At 47.0% G+C, this 17,740-nt stretch overlaps 2 protein-coding genes across 2 annotated transcripts in view; both read right to left on the minus strand.

Moving 5' to 3' along the window:
* Positions 1-9,092: 9,092 nt before the first annotated feature.
* On the minus strand, positions 9,093-9,678 carry LOC101128560 (uncharacterized protein C3orf36). Its single transcript, XM_004065415.3, is given in 1 exon segment — positions 9,093-9,678. A coding segment is annotated over 1 exon segment (498 nt). The 5' UTR covers positions 9,591-9,678.
* Positions 9,679-13,499: 3,821 nt separating this feature from the next.
* SLCO2A1 (solute carrier organic anion transporter family member 2A1) overlaps positions 13,500-17,740 on the minus strand; it is a 97,421-nt gene continuing 93,180 nt past the window's right edge. The window contains exons 13-14 of the mRNA XM_031009759.3: positions 16,572-16,695; positions 13,500-15,628 (exon numbers count right to left, since the gene is read on the minus strand). Of these exons, the coding sequence (XP_030865619.1) occupies positions 15,511-15,628; positions 16,572-16,695 (242 nt within the window). The 3' untranslated portion in view covers positions 13,500-15,510. The remainder of the gene's footprint in view (positions 15,629-16,571; positions 16,696-17,740) is intronic.

A 17,740-nucleotide genomic window follows, 5' to 3' on the forward strand; every position in this document is an offset into this window, starting at 1 on the left:
CTATTTTACCTTTAGTGAAACGCAGGAAGAAGAGGAGGCCACCATCTAAGTGGGTAAAAAGAAATCAGCTAATATTTTCATAAAGTCCTAAAAGCTGAGTTTGGTCTAACATATCAATCGGGAATAACTGAGAGTTCCAGATACGAATTTGCACACACTCACACGATTCTCCATGGTTCTTCCCTGGGTGCTTATTAGAAAGATGTGGCAGAACAAGAGATCAGAGAAGCCTTCGTTGGGTGGTGCAGACATGCAGAAGGTGATTGGCTATGGCTGAAACACCACCTATTTCCCTCACCTCCTACCTTATACAAACCAAAAGCCTGAAAACATTGGGATGGGGCAGCAAGCCTTCACACCCCTGTGCTATTAGAGGAGGAGTAGGAACATGTCCTAGAACAAAGTACACTCTAGACCTGCCTTGCAAATGCCTAAAATCAAGCCCTAATGAGATCCTTAGAGGAAACAGAATTTGGAGGTTGAGACCCAATAAATTAGAAGGGCTTCACAAATATCTGGGATTTTTATAGATTTTTCCTGACAAAGTATATAAAACCAAGCCTACATAAGTTCAAGGTGGTCAGCTAATAAGTGAACTATCTACTAGAACAAAAATCACCATTCTTTAGATGATGATAGCAGAATCTGGAGTCTCTACAGGATGTCATTCATAATATCCAACAGATACTAAAAAATAACTAGAATAGCAAAGGAAAAGGAAAACGTGACCCAAAGTCCAGAAATAAAAGTAATCAAGTGAAATTGAGCATGAGATGGCCCAGATGTTGGATTTAGCAGACAGAAAATTTAAAGTAGCTATTATAAATAAGGAATTATAAATTAAAAATAAGGAATTAAAGGAAAATATATTCAAACAACTAAATGAGAATATTATTTTAATGAGTGAATAGTTCAGGAGTCTCAGCAGTGAAATGGAAGTTATTAAAAAAGGATCAAATTGTATTTCTGTAAGTGAAAAATATAAAAACTGAAATTTAAAAAATCACTGGATGGTCATAAGAGTGGGTTAACAGAAGATGGCAGAAGAAAGCTAAATAAACTTAAGACAGAGCAATAGAAATTATCCAATCTGAGGACCACAGAGGGAAAAAAAATGAAGGAAAATGAACAAGACCTGTGGAATGTATCAAATGGTCCAATATGGTTAATCACAGTTCTAGAAGGAGATGAGACTAAATATGGGCTAGAAAAAATCTTTCAAGATATAAGGCTGAAATTTTCTCAATTGAAAAATAACTCAGTGAATCCCAAGCAAGATAAAATAGCCCAGTGAACTAAAAATATAAATATATACAGATAAATATAAATAAAAGATAAATATAAGTAAATATAAATATAAATAAAAGCACACTTAGGGACATCATGTCAAATGGTTGAAAACCAAAGATAAAGAGAAAATATTGAAAGCTGCTAGAAAACAAAACATAACGAGACAGACTGCATACAGAGATCAATGACACAAATGGACTGCTAACTTCTCAGCATAAATAATGGAATCTAGAAGACAATGACATGACATTTTTAAAGTGCAAAAGAGAAAAACTGCCAACCCAGATCTTTATATTTATATCCAGTAAACAACATCTGTCAAAAATAAGTTAAATAAAGTCATTTTCAGGTTAACAAAAGCTGAGACAATTTGTCACCATGAGAACTGTGGTACAAGAAATTCTAAGGGATGTTCTTCAGGCTAAAGGTAAAGGATTCCAGGTAGAAACTTGGATCTATGGAAAGTAATGAAGAAGGCCAAAAATGGTAAGTAGTAATCCAACTCTATAACTTTGGTAAATAGTTTAATATTTCTTATAAAGTCAAATATATACTCACCATATGATCCAGCACTTCCGCATCTAGGTATTTACCCAAGAGAAATGAGAACATATGTCTATAAAAGGACAGTAACACAAATGTTCATAATGGCCCCCAAACTGGAAGCAACCCAAATGTCCATCAACAAGTCAAAGGCCGAAACATGTAGATATATGGTATTTATACAATGGAAAACTACTGAGTAATATGAACTTGACACCAAAACCAGAATTCATAAGAGGAAAAATTAATAAATTGAATCTCATAAAAATGAAACTTTTTGCTTTGTGAAAGTTCAGGTGAAGAGGATGGAAAAAATGAACTATAGACTGGGAGAAAGAATTTGCCAATCACACATCTAACAAAGGACTAATATTTACAGAGCATAAAGAACTCTCAAAACACAACAGTTAAAAAGCAATGTAATTAGAAAATGGGCAAAAGATGTAAACAGACATTTTACCAAAGAGGATATACAGATGGTAAATAAGCACATGAAAGATGCTCAACACCATCAGGGCAATGCAAATTAAAACCACAATGAAATGTTACTACCTACCTATCAGAATCACTAAACTAAAAGGGTGACAATATCAAATGCTGACAAGAATACAGAGCAACTGGATCACTCATGCATTACTGGCGAGAATGTAAAATGATATTGCCACTCTGGAAAACAATAGCAATTCCTTAAAATATTAAACATGCAATTATCGTATGACTCAGCAGTTACACTCTTGGATATTTATCCCTGATAAATAAAAACTTTTCTTCCCACAAATACCTACATACAAATATTCATAGTATATTTTATTCATTGTTAGCCTCAAACTCAAATCAGCCAGATGTCCTTCAAGAAAAGAATGGTTAACATCATTCTCAGCAAACTAACATAAGAACAGAAAACCCAACACCACATGTTCTCACTCATAAGTGGAAGTTGAACAATGACAACACATGGACACAGGGAGGGGATCATCACACTCCGGGGCCTGTCAGGGGGTTACAGGGGTTAGGGGAGGGATAGCATTAGGAGAAATACCTGATGTAGATGATGGGTTGATGGGTGCAGCAAACCACTATGGCACATGTACAGCTATGTAACAAACCTCCACATTCTGCACATGTACCCCAGAACTTAAAGTATATATATAAAGAAAAGGAGTGAATGGTTAAACAAATTGTGGTACATCCATACCATGGAATACTACTCAGTAATACAAAAGAGCAAACTACTGATACATGCAACAACTTGAATGACTGTCCAATGAATTATATTGATATTGAATGAAAAAAATACATACCATATGATTATATATACCATATATTATGTGTATCGTTATATATACTATATGGTATCCTCATTACCATACCTCTACTCTCCAGGGAACCACTGATCTGATGTCTATCACTGTAGATTAGTTTTGCCTGTTCTAGAATTTAACGTAAGTGGAATCTTAAATATGTCCTCTCACCTTAAGCCTTCTGGGTGAGATACATCCATGTTGTATGGGTGTATACATTCTAGAATATACCTTCTAGAAACGAATTTTAGAAACAAAGGATAGATTTTAGAAACGAAAGATAGATTAGTTACATTTTAGAAATGAAGGATAGATTAGTGTGATTGCCAGGGGCTAGAGATGGGGTGGGAGGGGGCAGGAGGAAAGGAGGTGAGTGTGTTTATAAAAGGGCAACAGGAGGCTGGGTGCAGTGGCTCACGCCTGTAATCCCAGCACTTTGGAAAGCCGAGGTGGACAGATTACTTGAGGTCAGGAGTTTGAGACAAGCCTGGCCAACGTGGTGAAACCCTGTCTCTACCAAACACATAAACATTAGCCAGGTGCGGTGGCAGGCACCTATAATCCCAGCTACTCAGGAGGCTGAAGCAGGAGAATTGAACTTGGGGGCAGAAATTGCAGTGAGCTGAGACTGCGCCACTGCACTCCAGCCTGGGTGACAGAGTGAAACTCTGTCTCAAAAAAAAAAAAAAAAAAAAAAAAAAGGCAACAGGAGAGATTTTTATGGTGATGGAACTGTTCAGTATCTCCACTGTGGTGGTGGATACATGCAGCTACACAGGTGATAGAATTGTGTAGAGCTATAGACACACACACATATATGCACACACCAATGAGTACAAGTAAAACTGAAGAAATCTAAAATAAATGGATTGTATCAATGTCGATATTCTGGCTGCAATGTTATAGTGTTGTAAAATGTTACAATTGGGGGTAATTAAGCAAAGTGTACAAGGGATCACTCTGTATTTTTTTTTCTTTTCTTTTCTTTTCTTTTTTTTTTTTTTTTTTTGAGATGGAGTCTTGCTCTTGTCGCCCAGGCTGGAGTGCAGTGGTGCGATCTTGGCTCACTGTAACCGCCTTCCCGGGTTCAAGCGATTCTCCTGCCTCAGCCTCCCAAGTAGCTGGGATTACAGGTGCCCACCACCACGCCCAGCTAATTTTTGTATTTTAGTAGAGACAGGCTTTCACCATGTTAGCCAGGCTGGCCTCGAACTCCTGACCTCAGGTGAACTGCCAGCCTCAGCCTCCCAAAGTGCTGGGATTACAGGCGTGAGCCACTGTGCCTGGCCACTGTCTATATTATTTCTTACAACTGCATGCAAATCTACGAATATCTCAAAAAATTCAATTAAAAATATCTTGTGGAAAATTAACGAAGCATAGGATAGTTAAGATAGTATTTTCACTTTTTCAGATAGTCTTATCAGCATTTTTATATGAAAACTGAAAAAGCAGACACTAAATTTTTGCCTTCATAGAAACTTAGATGATCTGATTGTCATAATCTGATCCTACTTAAGAAGCTACTTATGGATATAATGGAAAACAGGAATATTCAACAGGCAGTCTTCAATGATAAGCCTTTACTAGGTTCATTCTACAAATATGTGACTTTTAAAACTACATATTTTATTAGATATTTAAGATGTAGTAAAATCATTTGAAACACAAACTGATGGGCTTAGGCCATTTGAAATAATGATTTCATGACTATTAAAGATGTTGATAATGTAAAGATTTAAAAAAAATTTTTAAAGTTAAAATTCATTTTGCATGTGGGGGAAGGAATAAACTACTGATTCATACAATAACATGGATGAATCTCACTCGAAGGCATTATGGTGAGAGGACATACTTAAGATTCCACTTACATTAAATTCCAGAACAGGCAAAACTAATCTACTGTGATAGACAGCAGATCAGAGGTTCCCTGCAGGGAAGAGGTATGGTAATGAGGAGACCATAATGGAGCAGGAGAGAACTTATTTGGGAGATGGAAATGTTCTATATCTTAATTTGGATATGGAAGTCACATGGATGTACACATTTATCAGAACAAATTTACCTTATTCTACAAATATATTGGCTGGGTGCGGTGGGCTCATGCCTGTAATCCCAGCACTTTGGGAGGCTGAGGTGGGTGGATCACTTGAGGTCAGGAGCTCAAGACCAGCCTGGCCAACATGGCAAAATCCCATCTCTACTAAAAATATAAAAATGAGCCAGGTGTGGTGGTGTGCACCTGTAATCCCAGCTACTCGGGAGGCTGAGGCATGAGAATTGCTTGAACCCAGGAGGCTGAGGTTTCAGTGAACTGAGATTGCACCACTGCACTCCAGCCTGGGCACCAGAGCGAGACTCTGTCTCAAAAAATAAATGAAAATAAAAATAAAAATATATGGATACTATTGCATGTAAGTTAAACCTCAAGACAATGATTAAAAAACACTAATGATGCCAAGTTTTCAAAATGATACGGAGCAACTGACTTCTCCCATGCCAGTGGGAAGCATTAAATGGCATGACTTTGGAAATAGGCAGTTTCTTACAAAGTTAAATGTACACATACCCTGTGATCCAGCAAGTTTTGCTCCTAAGTATTTCCCCAAGAGAAAAGAAAACATAGGTCCACAGAAAGACTTGTGCACAAATGTGCACTGCTTAATTTTTAAGCAGTTTTATTCACAATAGTAAAAACATTATAAACAAATGCCAAAAAACAAATGAACAGAAAAACATATTTTGCCTAAATGCCAAAAAATAAATGAACAGAAAAACAAATTATGATCTATTTATCCAATGAAATACTGCCAAGCAATGAAAAGGACTGAACTACTTATACACATAGCCACACGAATGAATTTCAAAAACATGCTAAGCAAGAGAAACCAGATACATAATGTATTACATGACCCCGATTATATGAAATTCTAGAACAGGTTAAGCTAATCTATAGTGAAATAAGGCTTATTGGTTGCTTGCACAAGGAAGGAGGGTGGAGTGAGGAGGTGGGGATAGTATTGTCTGCAAAGAAGTATCAAGAAATTTTCTGGTGGTCATGGAAATGTTCTGTATCTCGATTAAAATGGTGGTTGTGTGGTTGTATACATTTGTCAAAACTCATTGAACAGCAAGTAGGCTTAAAATTAATGCTTTTCATTGTTCATAAACTATATGTCAGTAAAGCAGATTTTAAAAAGTCTTTTTAAAGCTTATTTTCTATTGTCTCCAAGTTTTTGGTCTAATCAGCTAAGGTTGGAATGCCATTAACTGAGACAGGAAAGTCAGTGAAGGGAGGTTTGGGGAGGATGAGGAGCTCAATGTTGGATTTGATTCTCTAGCAGGCCACAAGCAGTCACCTGGCGATCACCACTTGTTCCTCACATCTTCTGCCCATCCATCCTCAAGCATGGCCAGTCTTCCCTGGTCATTATTTCTCAAACAGCCTTTCTTTCCTTCTGGGCTTGTCTTTTCCAACATCCACCTGGATTTCTGGTGTTTTAACTTGACTCTTTTGAGTGTGTGTGTGTGTGTGTGTGTGTGTGTGTGTGTGTGTGAAAGTTTTAAATACCTACAAGGGCCAGGCAGATGATGTGGGAACCGCAGCCACCCTGACAGGACAGGGTCCATCTGAAGGACTGCCCTCTACTCAGCTCCAATCCATTGTTTTTGGGCTGGAATGCTGCACCAGGGTTTTTCAAGAGAAAACCCCAGTCAAACTCTCCCAGTGTTTGGAGCTAACTTAAAGACATGCAAATATCTTGTAGGCCAACTAGAACTCTTGTGCTGGGCCCAGGCTCAGCCAGTTTCCAATGCCTGTTTTATAACAAGGCAAGTTCTGGTGCTGGGATGGGCTCCCGCATGGCCTTTTGCTAACCCTGCATTCTGCGCTGGCTCATCCTGGCTGCCAGGAGCCTGTGGGTGTCTGGGATGCTCCTGCTGCTTGCTGGTCCTGCCCTCAGCTCTGACGTCTCCTACTCTAGTATCCCAGTGGCCATAATGACAAGTAGGCCTCCCTCCTAAGGACCTTTGCCAGCCAGGTTCCCTCTTCCAAGTACACATGTAGCCCCAGTGGCCTTTTACACCCTGAAATCTGGTTGCATCTTGCCTCTGTTAAAATTCTGTCAGCGACGCGCCATCATCCACCAGCAGCACCCTGTTAGTTACTAAAGGAGATGTACATGATACACTCTCCCTCTAGAATTCACCGCTCACCACGCTCTGCCTGAGGCACCTTGCAACTGGGGGCGCTACTTATACCCTGCCCTCCAGGCAAACATGGTCCAGTTTTCTCATCTCTGAGTCTTCACTCCTGCAGTCCCCTCCGCCCAGAACACCTTCTCTAAGGCCCCTGTCAACAAACTTACCCTATCCTTCAAGGCACAGTTAGAGCTCATCTCTGCTCCAGATCTCCAGTCCCTAGGGAACGGGCCTCTTTCACCTTTGTTAATCCACCACATACACCGGCTTCCCCCTGCATTTCCATGCAGGCATCTGTCCGTCTGTTTGCACTTCTCCTTCATGGCACTATTGCACCTGTAATTGATCAGCCAATTGCAGCCACAGTTTGGATGCTTTCTTGGTTCTGTCTGCCTTCTGTTTGTCTTGTTCACCTCTATAGGCGTCGTGCCCGGCTTGCCCGGGTACCTGAGTCTGTGACGGGATGGGTACCTGCCCCTTTCCCGGGGTGGACAGTGCCTGGAATGCTGACAACAGTTTCTTTCCGACATGCACGCCTATCTCAGGGCCAGGCCCCAGGAGGTGCTGTGGTGAAGGTTTTGGGAATTGGAAGGAGGAAGCAGAGGCTACCTAGCCCCCTGCAGTGGCTGAATAATGGTTCCCAGATGGTGCCAGTGACGCAGTGGGGAGGCTAACAGCTTCTGGGTGCGAATGGCCCCACAATGCGGCCGGGGACCACCCTGCTCACGGCCGGTCAGAGAGCCTGAGGAAGCCGTGTGTTCCCGCGGGCCCTCTCGGTGCCTCGTGGCACCTTACTCTCTACTCCTCTTGTTCTCTAACGTGTTTAATACACTTTCGTGCAGAAAACATAAATAGACTAAACGGTGCTTTATCGCGGGGAGGCAGAGAGGAAGTTTTCTCGAGGCTGTGTCCCGTGAGCAGGCGCCGGTGGGCTCAGCCCCCGGGTCCTCCGAGTAGGGGGAGGCGTGTGTGCGTGCGTGCGTGCGTGCGTGCGTGCGGTGGGCGCGGGGAGCCCCGCAGGCCCGAGGGCGCCCCGGCGGGGAAGCGGGCTGTCCGAGGCGCGCTGAGCCGGGTGGTGGAGTCCCGCCCGGCTGGCTGTGGGGCCGCGGGGGCGTCCCGTGGGCGGGCTGGGCGTGCCGCCTCCGCGGGTGGCTTCCCCGGGCCGCGGCGGAGGGGCGGCGCCCCCTGGTGGCGGAATGCGACTCCAGGGCGCAAGGGGCCGCCCACCCCGCCTCGCCCACCCGGCGGGGGCCTCCGCGCCTTTTCTGAGAAAGCCAGAGGAAAGGAGCCGAGACCGCAGTCCCCTGGGCCCGTTTCCTCGTCTGTGGAATGGCATGATTATTGCATCTCACAGGGCTGTCGTGAAGATTCAAGGAGCAAATGTATGTAAAGCGCTTCGGATGTCTGGTACATTCTGAGCCTTCAACCCACCTGAGCTGTTGAAACTCTGGGATTCAAGCGATTCGGGTCAAAGAGGAACGGTGTGACACCTGCCTTTGTCCTTTCCAAGGTGGACTCAGGGATTGCATGCGTCTCATCCAGAACCCCCAGTCTCTCTTTTGTAAGCTGGCGGTCATGAGATGTAATGAGGAAAAGGTTTAAACAAATGTTGGTCCCTATCTGGGACCTCTGAAGTCACTTTTAATGGATTTGGGGATTTTACAGATTTAGAAAGGGGTGCCTACTGCGGCCCATTTATAGACCTGTGGAGCGAAGAGGAGGAGATTAGTCACACTGGGGGCCGGAGTAGAAGCCGTTTTAAATTAGTTGCCCCGCTCTGCCTTGAGACTGAGACTTTCTGACTCTCAGTTTCACGCTTGGGTTCCAGCACCCAGATGAGAAGAGAGAGAAGGTGGAAGAGGAAGAGAGGGAGGGGATAGAGCAGCGGCCACCACCTCTCCCTGAGAGGGCGCAGAGTGGGTGGTTCCCCCCAGGTGAGCAAGGTGGGGGCCCCATGGGTGTGCTGGGTAGGGGTGGAGTGTGCTGGGAGCACGCGGGAGGACTGCGCCTCTGCTCCTCGGGGTGTGGCGCGGCCCACTCAGGAGCCCCTTCCAGTGTAGACTCCAGGAGGGTACTCTAAGCTAGGAATGCCTTCCTGAGCCTGGTTGGTGGGGGCTCTAAGGCCATTCCTCCAGGCCCTGAGTGGGCAGAGAGACACGTGAGCATTAACCCAGGAGCCGGGACTAGGCTGAGCCCACTACTCACAGCCTGGGGTAAGCCAGCCTCAAGACCCTCCAGGATGGTCTCAGCCTGCATCCGACTGCCTCTCCTGCCTGACCACTGCGCTCCTTCACAGGCCTCTGGCTGGCGAGTTCTCAAGATGTGCAAAGGTTTCCTGCTTCCTTACCTTTGCACACCTTTGCTTATTCCTTTTGCCCAGAAAGTCTTTCCCAGCACATTTGACTCTCTTGAATTCCAGTCTCTCCCGCATGGCTAGGATCAAGCCCGTTCTCCCATCGCTCATCAAATGAACTCAGAGCATAGTACTTTGCCCTGTGTTAAGGTCTTGTGCTAGCTCTGGATTATATGTCCTTGAAGGGTAGGGACCATGTGTTTGTCACCACCTGTCCTTATACACATCAGGTAGTACATAAATCAAGGGAGGCGTGAGGGACAACTGGAAGGAGCCTCGTTTTCTCCATGTACAGGATGGGACTAGTCATAGTGGCCGCACAGGGCTGTGGGAACTCTGCTGCGATTCTGCCATGAGAGTCACCCCATCTCCTCCTTGCCCGCAGGGTCTCGCTCCATCAGCTGTCCTCCTGGACCCCGCAGCCTCCCCATCCTGTGGCCTTTTGCCCCAGCAAATCTCTCCCCTCTGAAGCCATCCTTTCCTTGACCCTGCATCTCTCTCAGCCACCACCCCATCTCTGCCTCCTCTGAGCAAAATCGTCTTTCCCACCTCCCCAGCCCTCTGCAGACTTCCTCGGCCTTGCCTGGGCATCATCCCCTCAGCTTCAGGGACCCACAATTGGTGCTTCCTCCATTGGGAAATCTTTCCAGACTGTGCTTCCCGACCCGACAGCCCCGCAAAGCTGGTTTACGTGTCCCGGTGAGCAACTGTGTCCACCTAGGTTCACTACCCACAGTAGAGGGTTTTAGTGCTCAACCATATCTGCTCTTTTCTTCTCCTGAGCACACAGAATATTCTGTTCCGCTCTTGCGGCAGCTAGGCTGGGAGCAGAGTGAAGAGCGTTACTTTGGGACAAAGCATTGCTTAGCAGTGCGGGATCTTCCAGGACTTTCTTCCCCTGCCCCATCCATCATGGCAGCTTATAATGAAATGGAGGTACCTCAGGTTCCAAACAGTCTAGGTTACTGAGACACTGGTTGGGGGGCTCTCAGGCCAATCCTCCAGGCCCTGAGCAGGCAGAGGTGCACTACTGAGCCACTGACCTGAGAGTTACCCAGATCACCACAGGTTCTGTGAGCGAGATATCATCTTTTGTTGTGTCAAGTGACTAAGATTCGAGAGGTCTGTTACCACAGCATAGCCAAGCCTTTCCCACTGATTTACTGATTAAAGAAGTGTTTTAAATGGGTTAATGGCTTGGTAAACTGTAAAGATCTGTGCACATTTTAGTTATTATTATTGCTGTCAAGTTGTAGCAGGGCTGGAGACATGATGTGGCTGGGAGAGTGGAGGAATGGCCAGGGTATGCCATGGAGAAAAACTTCCTCTCATTTATGATTTGCCAAGGGCTTTTCCAGGATCTTTTTCCATATTTAATCTCTGATGAAAGGTTATAATGAATCTGGTATCTGGTGCTACTGGCAGGAGATGGACCTTTCTTCCAGGTATTTACTTCCTGTGGTTGTGAAAGATAGGATGTATTTCTTCTGGATTTGCTGCAATATAATATTTTAGTATCAATTTGATACTGACTGGCTTCAGCCTCCAGCTTAACTGTATCTCTCCATCTTTGAGAGTGGTTGAATAAAATCACAGTATGGCTTTGTTTCTTGAGCAAGAATCTGCTAAGCAGTCACCAGATGGAGCTGTTCCCTTGAAGGTCTGTGTGCAGGATTCTCAGGGCCTTTTCTTCTCAAAACCCTTCCCTCTTTGTCTCTTTTCTCCGCAACTCTCTTTAACTCATGGTGCTATAGGGATAAATTGGCCCTGTTTAATGAATAATTGTGATGTTGTTGCTAGTTGAATAGAAGGTAAGTAAATGAACTGTTACCTGGTTCTTTTGCCTTTGTTACCCACCTTAATGGCCCTCAAGAGATTCCCCCACTTCCCTCCCATGGGCCAGTGAACATCAGTGGGAAAAGAGGGGCCTCCCCACCATTTTAGTCCACGCTGACTCTTCAGAATGACTCAGCTGGGGCAATTGGGCTGGACCAGAGAGAGGTGGACAGCCTGGTTTGAGTCTAGGCCTGGCCAGCTATTATCTATGTGAAATTGGCCACAATGGTTGCTTCCTCAGGATCAGATTCCTCACCTTTACATGGGGCATCCACCATGGAGGATCACCCCAAAGGGCTTTGGGCCAAAGGATAATTGATAGAGATATGGTATTTAGTTATCACTGTATTTGCACTTTTTCCAAGAAGGGTAAAAGAAGGATTGAATAAAAAAGGTTCCTGCACACTCTTCCTTTTCTGGCTTTTTTGTTCAACCCTTGAGGAGCTGGATTCTGTAGGGAGAGGGAGTGGTGCAGAGGAGTGGGCTTCCTAGGACTGGGGCCGGGAGAGGGCATAGCTGCGAGTGTGCACAGGGAGGTGGGCCTAACCCTGGGGTCTCAGCTTTGTAGGGTTTCCAGGCTCAGGTGAGAAGCAGGGCCATTAAACAGCCTCAAATGGGAAAGGGACCAAAGACCCACAATGGCACCCTTGAATGCGTAGGCATCCAAGGACCTTCAGATGGCTCTAGGAGCCAGACCCAAGCATGGTTGATATTGAATTCCAGCCAGACAGTAGGATGGGGGGTTTGAAATCAATAACTGATTTAAAGAAGTAAGTGATTTTTTTCTTTTTGCACATCCAAGCTTGTGAAGTGAGAATGTCTCTCTCAGTACTGATAAGGGCCTCATATAAATGTGAGCTCTTGGATTGTTTTTCATGCCCATTGACTCTTAGTTGCAGCCATCCAAAAAATCAGATTCACAGGCATCTCTTCACCTTGTTATCCTTCACTCACCTTTGAACATACCAAAGGCCTATCGAGCCTATAAATTTCTCAGTGGCCTAAGCACAAATGGGCATACCCCAGGCTCTATTGCATTGACAGCCCACCTCACAGGATTTGGGAACCACCCACATCAATCCCATGAGGGGGCCATTAAAAGAGCCATTCCTGGGTCCCCATTAGACCCACAGAAGTAGACGCTGGGGCTGGGCGGAGGGTGTTGGGAATTTGCATCCTCTGTGAGTGTCACACACTCAAGAAAGTTTGTTAAGCTTTGCTCTAGAAGTGAAATGAAAGTGACACTATTATATTCCCTGCTGACAGCTGGGAAGAAAGATTTTCTTGGGAGTAGTAGTACTGGTTGTGACCATGTGATCAATTTGATTATGATATTAATTCTGTTTTGTGCCATGGACATAGCTGTTTGCGTCCAACTCCGCTTCTGGATATATAAACCCAAGAGCAGTGATCTGGCCTCCTCAGAGCCCAGCAGAACTTCACTGAAGGAATAAGCAGTGTCTGGTACCTGCCTGATACCAGGCTAATGGGTTGACAGTTGCATTACCTCTAATCTCCATGGCCATGGGCCCCTGGGGTCTATGTCGTGAGCACTTCCTCTGTTACAAGATGCAGGTGCTGGCAGGGCGCAGTGGCTCACGCCTGTAATCCCAACACTTTGGGAGGCTGAGGCGGGAGGATCACTTGAGATCAGGAGTTTGAGACCAGCCTGGCCAACATGGTGAAACCCTGCCTCTACTAAAAGTACAAAAATTAGCCAGGTGTGGTGGCGCAGGCCTGTAATCCCAGTTACTCTGGAGGCTGAGGCAGGAGAATCGCTTGAACCAAGGAGGCAGAGGTTGCAGTGAGCCAAGATCGTGCCACTGCACTCCAGCCTGGGTGACAGAGCAAGACTCCATCTCAAAAATAAAATAAAAATAAAAATAAAATAAAATAAAATAAAATATAAAAAAGTGCAGGTGCTGTCTGTTCTCTGACAGATGTATATGACAACATAAATTCATGACCAAGTTACCTCAATAGCAAAATTAGAATATTTTAATAGTAATATAATAGAATAAAGGTTTGGGAGTGCAACCAATCTTCTAGAACCTGAAGGTTGGCATTCATTGTTCATAAACTCAGCGAAGGCAGTGCCTTCCAAATGTGGTTAAATTGCCGTGGGAAAGACCAGGGTTAGTTGCAGGGCATCATTTTCCAAGCAGAACCATTTCAAATGCTAAAACTGGCCCCTGAGGTTACATTGAGCCTCCCTTCCTGAGTGAGATGTTTGGAAATGAGGTGGCTTTGGAAATAAGCTTGTCTGTAGCAGTGGTTTCCACAAAGACTTCAGTCTCATGGCATTGGACTTTGTTTGGACATTGACATAAATATTTTGGCATATCACCATATGAGGCTTTTCCAGAGGTGGCTTCCAGTATGCTTCTGGAGGGTGTCTTCCAAGAAGAGTGGCACTTAAGGGTCATGAATGGCCATGACCCATGCCCAGCTGTTCCAGAGGACATGGTGAGACAGAGCTGTCTGGCAAAGGGCCAGGTGCAGAGTCAGTCTGGGGGCCATGGATAACATGGATAGTCAGCTCAGGATCCTTCATGCCAATCTGTGGCTTCTTGCTGTCCCCACCTCTCCTCCTGCTCTCAGCAACTCCCACACCGCCAGTCCCACACTGCCCACCGAGCACAACCTGGGAGAAGGCCCTAATGTAAATGGAGGGAGGTGAGGTAAGAGCTGAGGGAAGCTCCATGGAGAACGCTGTATTAGCATTGCTTTGCACAAAGTCGGTCTCCGATAAATATATTTGTTGATGAATGACCTCCTTCGTTGGCTTCTGTCTCTCAACATCTGTCACATAGCAGCTGTGTCTCTCAACCCAGGCACCCACCTCTCTGGAGGCAGTGAGAAGAGGCTGAGAAAATGGGAATGGTATGAGCATGTCTGAAACCAGGAAAGCCAACCTGACTGGCTCTGTTTTGTGGGCAGCAGCTTGCCATCCAGCTTGGTGACAGTGGACATCCACTCTGCTTCATCACTTGCTTTGCTGACATCTCTTCTGCCTCTCTACTCCTCGGAATACGGGCTGAAGTCCAGACAGGGAAGTGCATGTGAAGCCACCTCATCTGCTGCCAGGGAGGTGTGAGAGGTTCTTCCCATTACTCTGAGATGAGGGGGTCTCGTCCCCACATTGAAGGGGTGGGAGGTTGGGCATCAGGACCATTTCATAGGCCTTCCTTGGGTCTTCACTGTGTTGTAGCTTCCTCAGTTTGAAACGTACCCCGGAAAGACAGGGATAACATGTGAGGATCTAAGGACAGAAAGTCCAGGGTTCATATGGACAGCACTTAGATGACCCATCCTTGGGGTTTCTCAGTCCCTGCTCTGGTGCCTGCATGCAGGTAATGGGCAGAGACTGTACTTCCCAACATGGCAGCATCCAGAATGGCCTCTAGGTACAGGAAGTGAGGGTCTGAGGGGGAGGGAGCCAGCCCCTCCCATAGTCTGTGCTGATGCCAAACCCAGGTGTGAAGGGGGTTACAGCCAATCTCCCCAGTCTCCCAGTGGCTCTGGCTATTAATAACTCAGCCACTTCCTTCTTCCTTTCACCCCTGCCACTCTGCAGGGTGTGGGCAGTCAGCGGGAGAGTGGAGCTGCCTGGCAAGAAGGGCAGATACCCTTTTTCTCTCTCTGTTTAGGACTCCCCCCAGGGCTGGTGAGGGGCCTGGCTGCCTCAGTGGGCATCCTCAATGGAGGACTCAGCACTGAAGTGAGCCTGGGCATCTGGGGGCCTCTTCCAAGGGGCCAGGGAAGACTCAGCCCCCCAGTTCTGGCCCACGCAGCCCAGGTGCACAGTGGCCCTTAGAACTGTGGGGAGGACTCTGGGAGGAAGAGGTAGGGAAGGCAAATGAGGACTGGGGTTTTCTTTCTTGTTTAAAAATACAAAAAGGAAATGACGTGTTAACATTAGTGAGTATAGGCAGGTATGGAAGAGGCAAGGTCCACTCTCAAGCAGGGCAGTGGCCCAGGGTGGGGTCAGATGAGGCCTGCCGCCTTCTGCACGTTGTACTCCTTGTTCTTCTTCACCCTCCAGCTGATGAAGCAAAGCAGCAGCATGCCCAGCGCCTTGTAGCCCATCTGCAGGCCCAGGTACCTGTGGGCAGGAGGAGGCAGGACTGGTGAGGGAGGGGGCTCTGCAGCCCACATCCCAGGGCCAGGACCAGTGGGAAGAACCACATCATTCCCACGCTGGCCCATGGAAGGTGTGGGCACCATCCAGGTGAGGATCACTTTCCTCATTTCTTTGACCCAAAAGGGAACAAAGCTGCAGGGAAGCAGGCAGGGAGTAGGCATGGGACTCTTAATCCAGGGCTCATCATCCCTCGACTGGCTCTTTCCAGAGGGCCAGAGGTGACCCAGCTGCCCCAGCCACCCCCAGACGGTCCTGACCTCCAAGCAGAGCCAGAAGGAGAGGGGCATCTTCTCACTGCCCTCTTGGCCTGTCCCTTTTGTGGTCTTCTCTGCCACTCCCATACCATTTCCAGCCCCTGCCCAGTCCCCTCAAGCCCACCTTCCTGTGGTTTCTGGGCTATATGACGACGGCAGCAGGTGAGGTGGCTGGAAGGGGTGCAGAACCCAATAGCACTGCAGCTGGACTTGGCCCATTGAGGCAGGTTGGTCCCCCTGCCCTGGACCTCTGCCAGGAGCCATGATGTGGCCCCCATCTGTCTCTGAGCAGCAGGAGGCTGCCCCCCATTTTTCCACAGCCATGGCCTCTTCCTTGGGCTCCAGCCATCCCCGCCCCTTCTTTCTGCTGCTGCCCCTTCCAAAGGCTTTCGGGTCAGGGAAGTCCCTGGGTCTGCTGCCCCTTCCAAGGGCTTTTAGGTCATGGAAGTCCCTGGACATCTCCCTGTGAGCCCTGAAATGCCTGTTATAGTAGCCCCTGCTCCCTGTCCATGGCAGGGCCAGAGAGGTGGCCCTTCATATTCTCTTCCTCGGAAGCCTGACAGCCCCCACAGTAGCCACTGGGCATATGACTACTGTCATCTCAAGCCCAGGGCCTGGCTCTGGGACACGCATACATGGTGGGCCCTCACCTGTCTCGGAGAGCATCGTTGTCATAGTAGGCGCAGGCCCCTCGCCTCCCCAAGCACAGCGAGTTCCACCGGATGCAGGAGTGGTCAATGGTGAGGCCATAGAGGGCTGGAGATGGCAGCCAGGCTGGAAGAGGGTTCAGAAAGCCCTGGTCAGGTGGAACTGCAGGCAGAGGTGTCCGGGGTGTGGGAGCCAAGTCCCCGACACAGTTCACATACATGAGAACGGCTCTGCCATACCCATAGGACTCACAGTGACTCTGGAAAGCAGAATAGCTTTCAGTGAAGCCTGAATTTCTCTTTCACCAGAAGGCTTAGAAGAGAAAAGGGACCTGGGCCATTCTTTCAAGTCAGAGTAAGTCACAGGGATCACCTTGATGCCGGCTCAGACATCCAACATAGTTCTCCTGAGATCAGCTCAGAGTGGAGATACACGGGCCTCCACTGTGTGGCAGGAGGCTCTCCAGGCATCGACTTCTCAGGTCCTCACACTGGCCCCAAGGTGTGGGTGCCCACTTTTTAGTGAAGAGGAAGGGGTTCTTGGCTGGGACACTGTAACACAGCCAAGAGAAGTCAAGGCCAGACTTGGAACCCTGGTTTATGGAGGTTCGAATCCCATGTACTTCCACCACACCAAGCTGCCCTATTGGATTAGACAACACCCCTCTGCAGACCTCCCAATACCTGGCTGCTCAGAGCTTCTGCTCTGGGCCCCCGAACTTCCCAGCAGCTGAGTGTTAAGATTTGGCTCGGCAGGGGCTATGCCTTCCTGGCTGTCTAATATTCCGGATGCCACACTACCTTGTGGGTAGCGTACCACTAGCTACAGCTCTAGGCAGTTACTGGACTGGGGAGGGGCTTGTCCAGGATTTACACCAAGGCTGGCCCATCCCATTCTCAGCACCACAGTGCTGAGAACAGCCTCCCAGACTTTGTTTAGGGCCCTGTGAGCAGCTGCTTCCAGAAGAAAGACAGACAATGCTCCGCTTGTGGCGCTGCCCACAAGTGGGAAACTCTAAGAAGAAGCCTCTCTACTCAGATCCTGCTCACTCTCAAGTCTCCAGGTGAACAGGGGGATGAAAACCGGCCAGAGTGATATATGACACTTCCTTATGTAGAAGCAAAGTCTGGAAACATTGTCAACCCAATCCCAATGTGTAATTTAAAACCTG

This window comes from Gorilla gorilla, chromosome 2 (assembly GCF_029281585.2).
Source record: "Gorilla gorilla gorilla isolate KB3781 chromosome 2, NHGRI_mGorGor1-v2.1_pri, whole genome shotgun sequence".
NCBI classification, from domain to species: domain Eukaryota; kingdom Metazoa; phylum Chordata; class Mammalia; order Primates; family Hominidae; genus Gorilla; species Gorilla gorilla.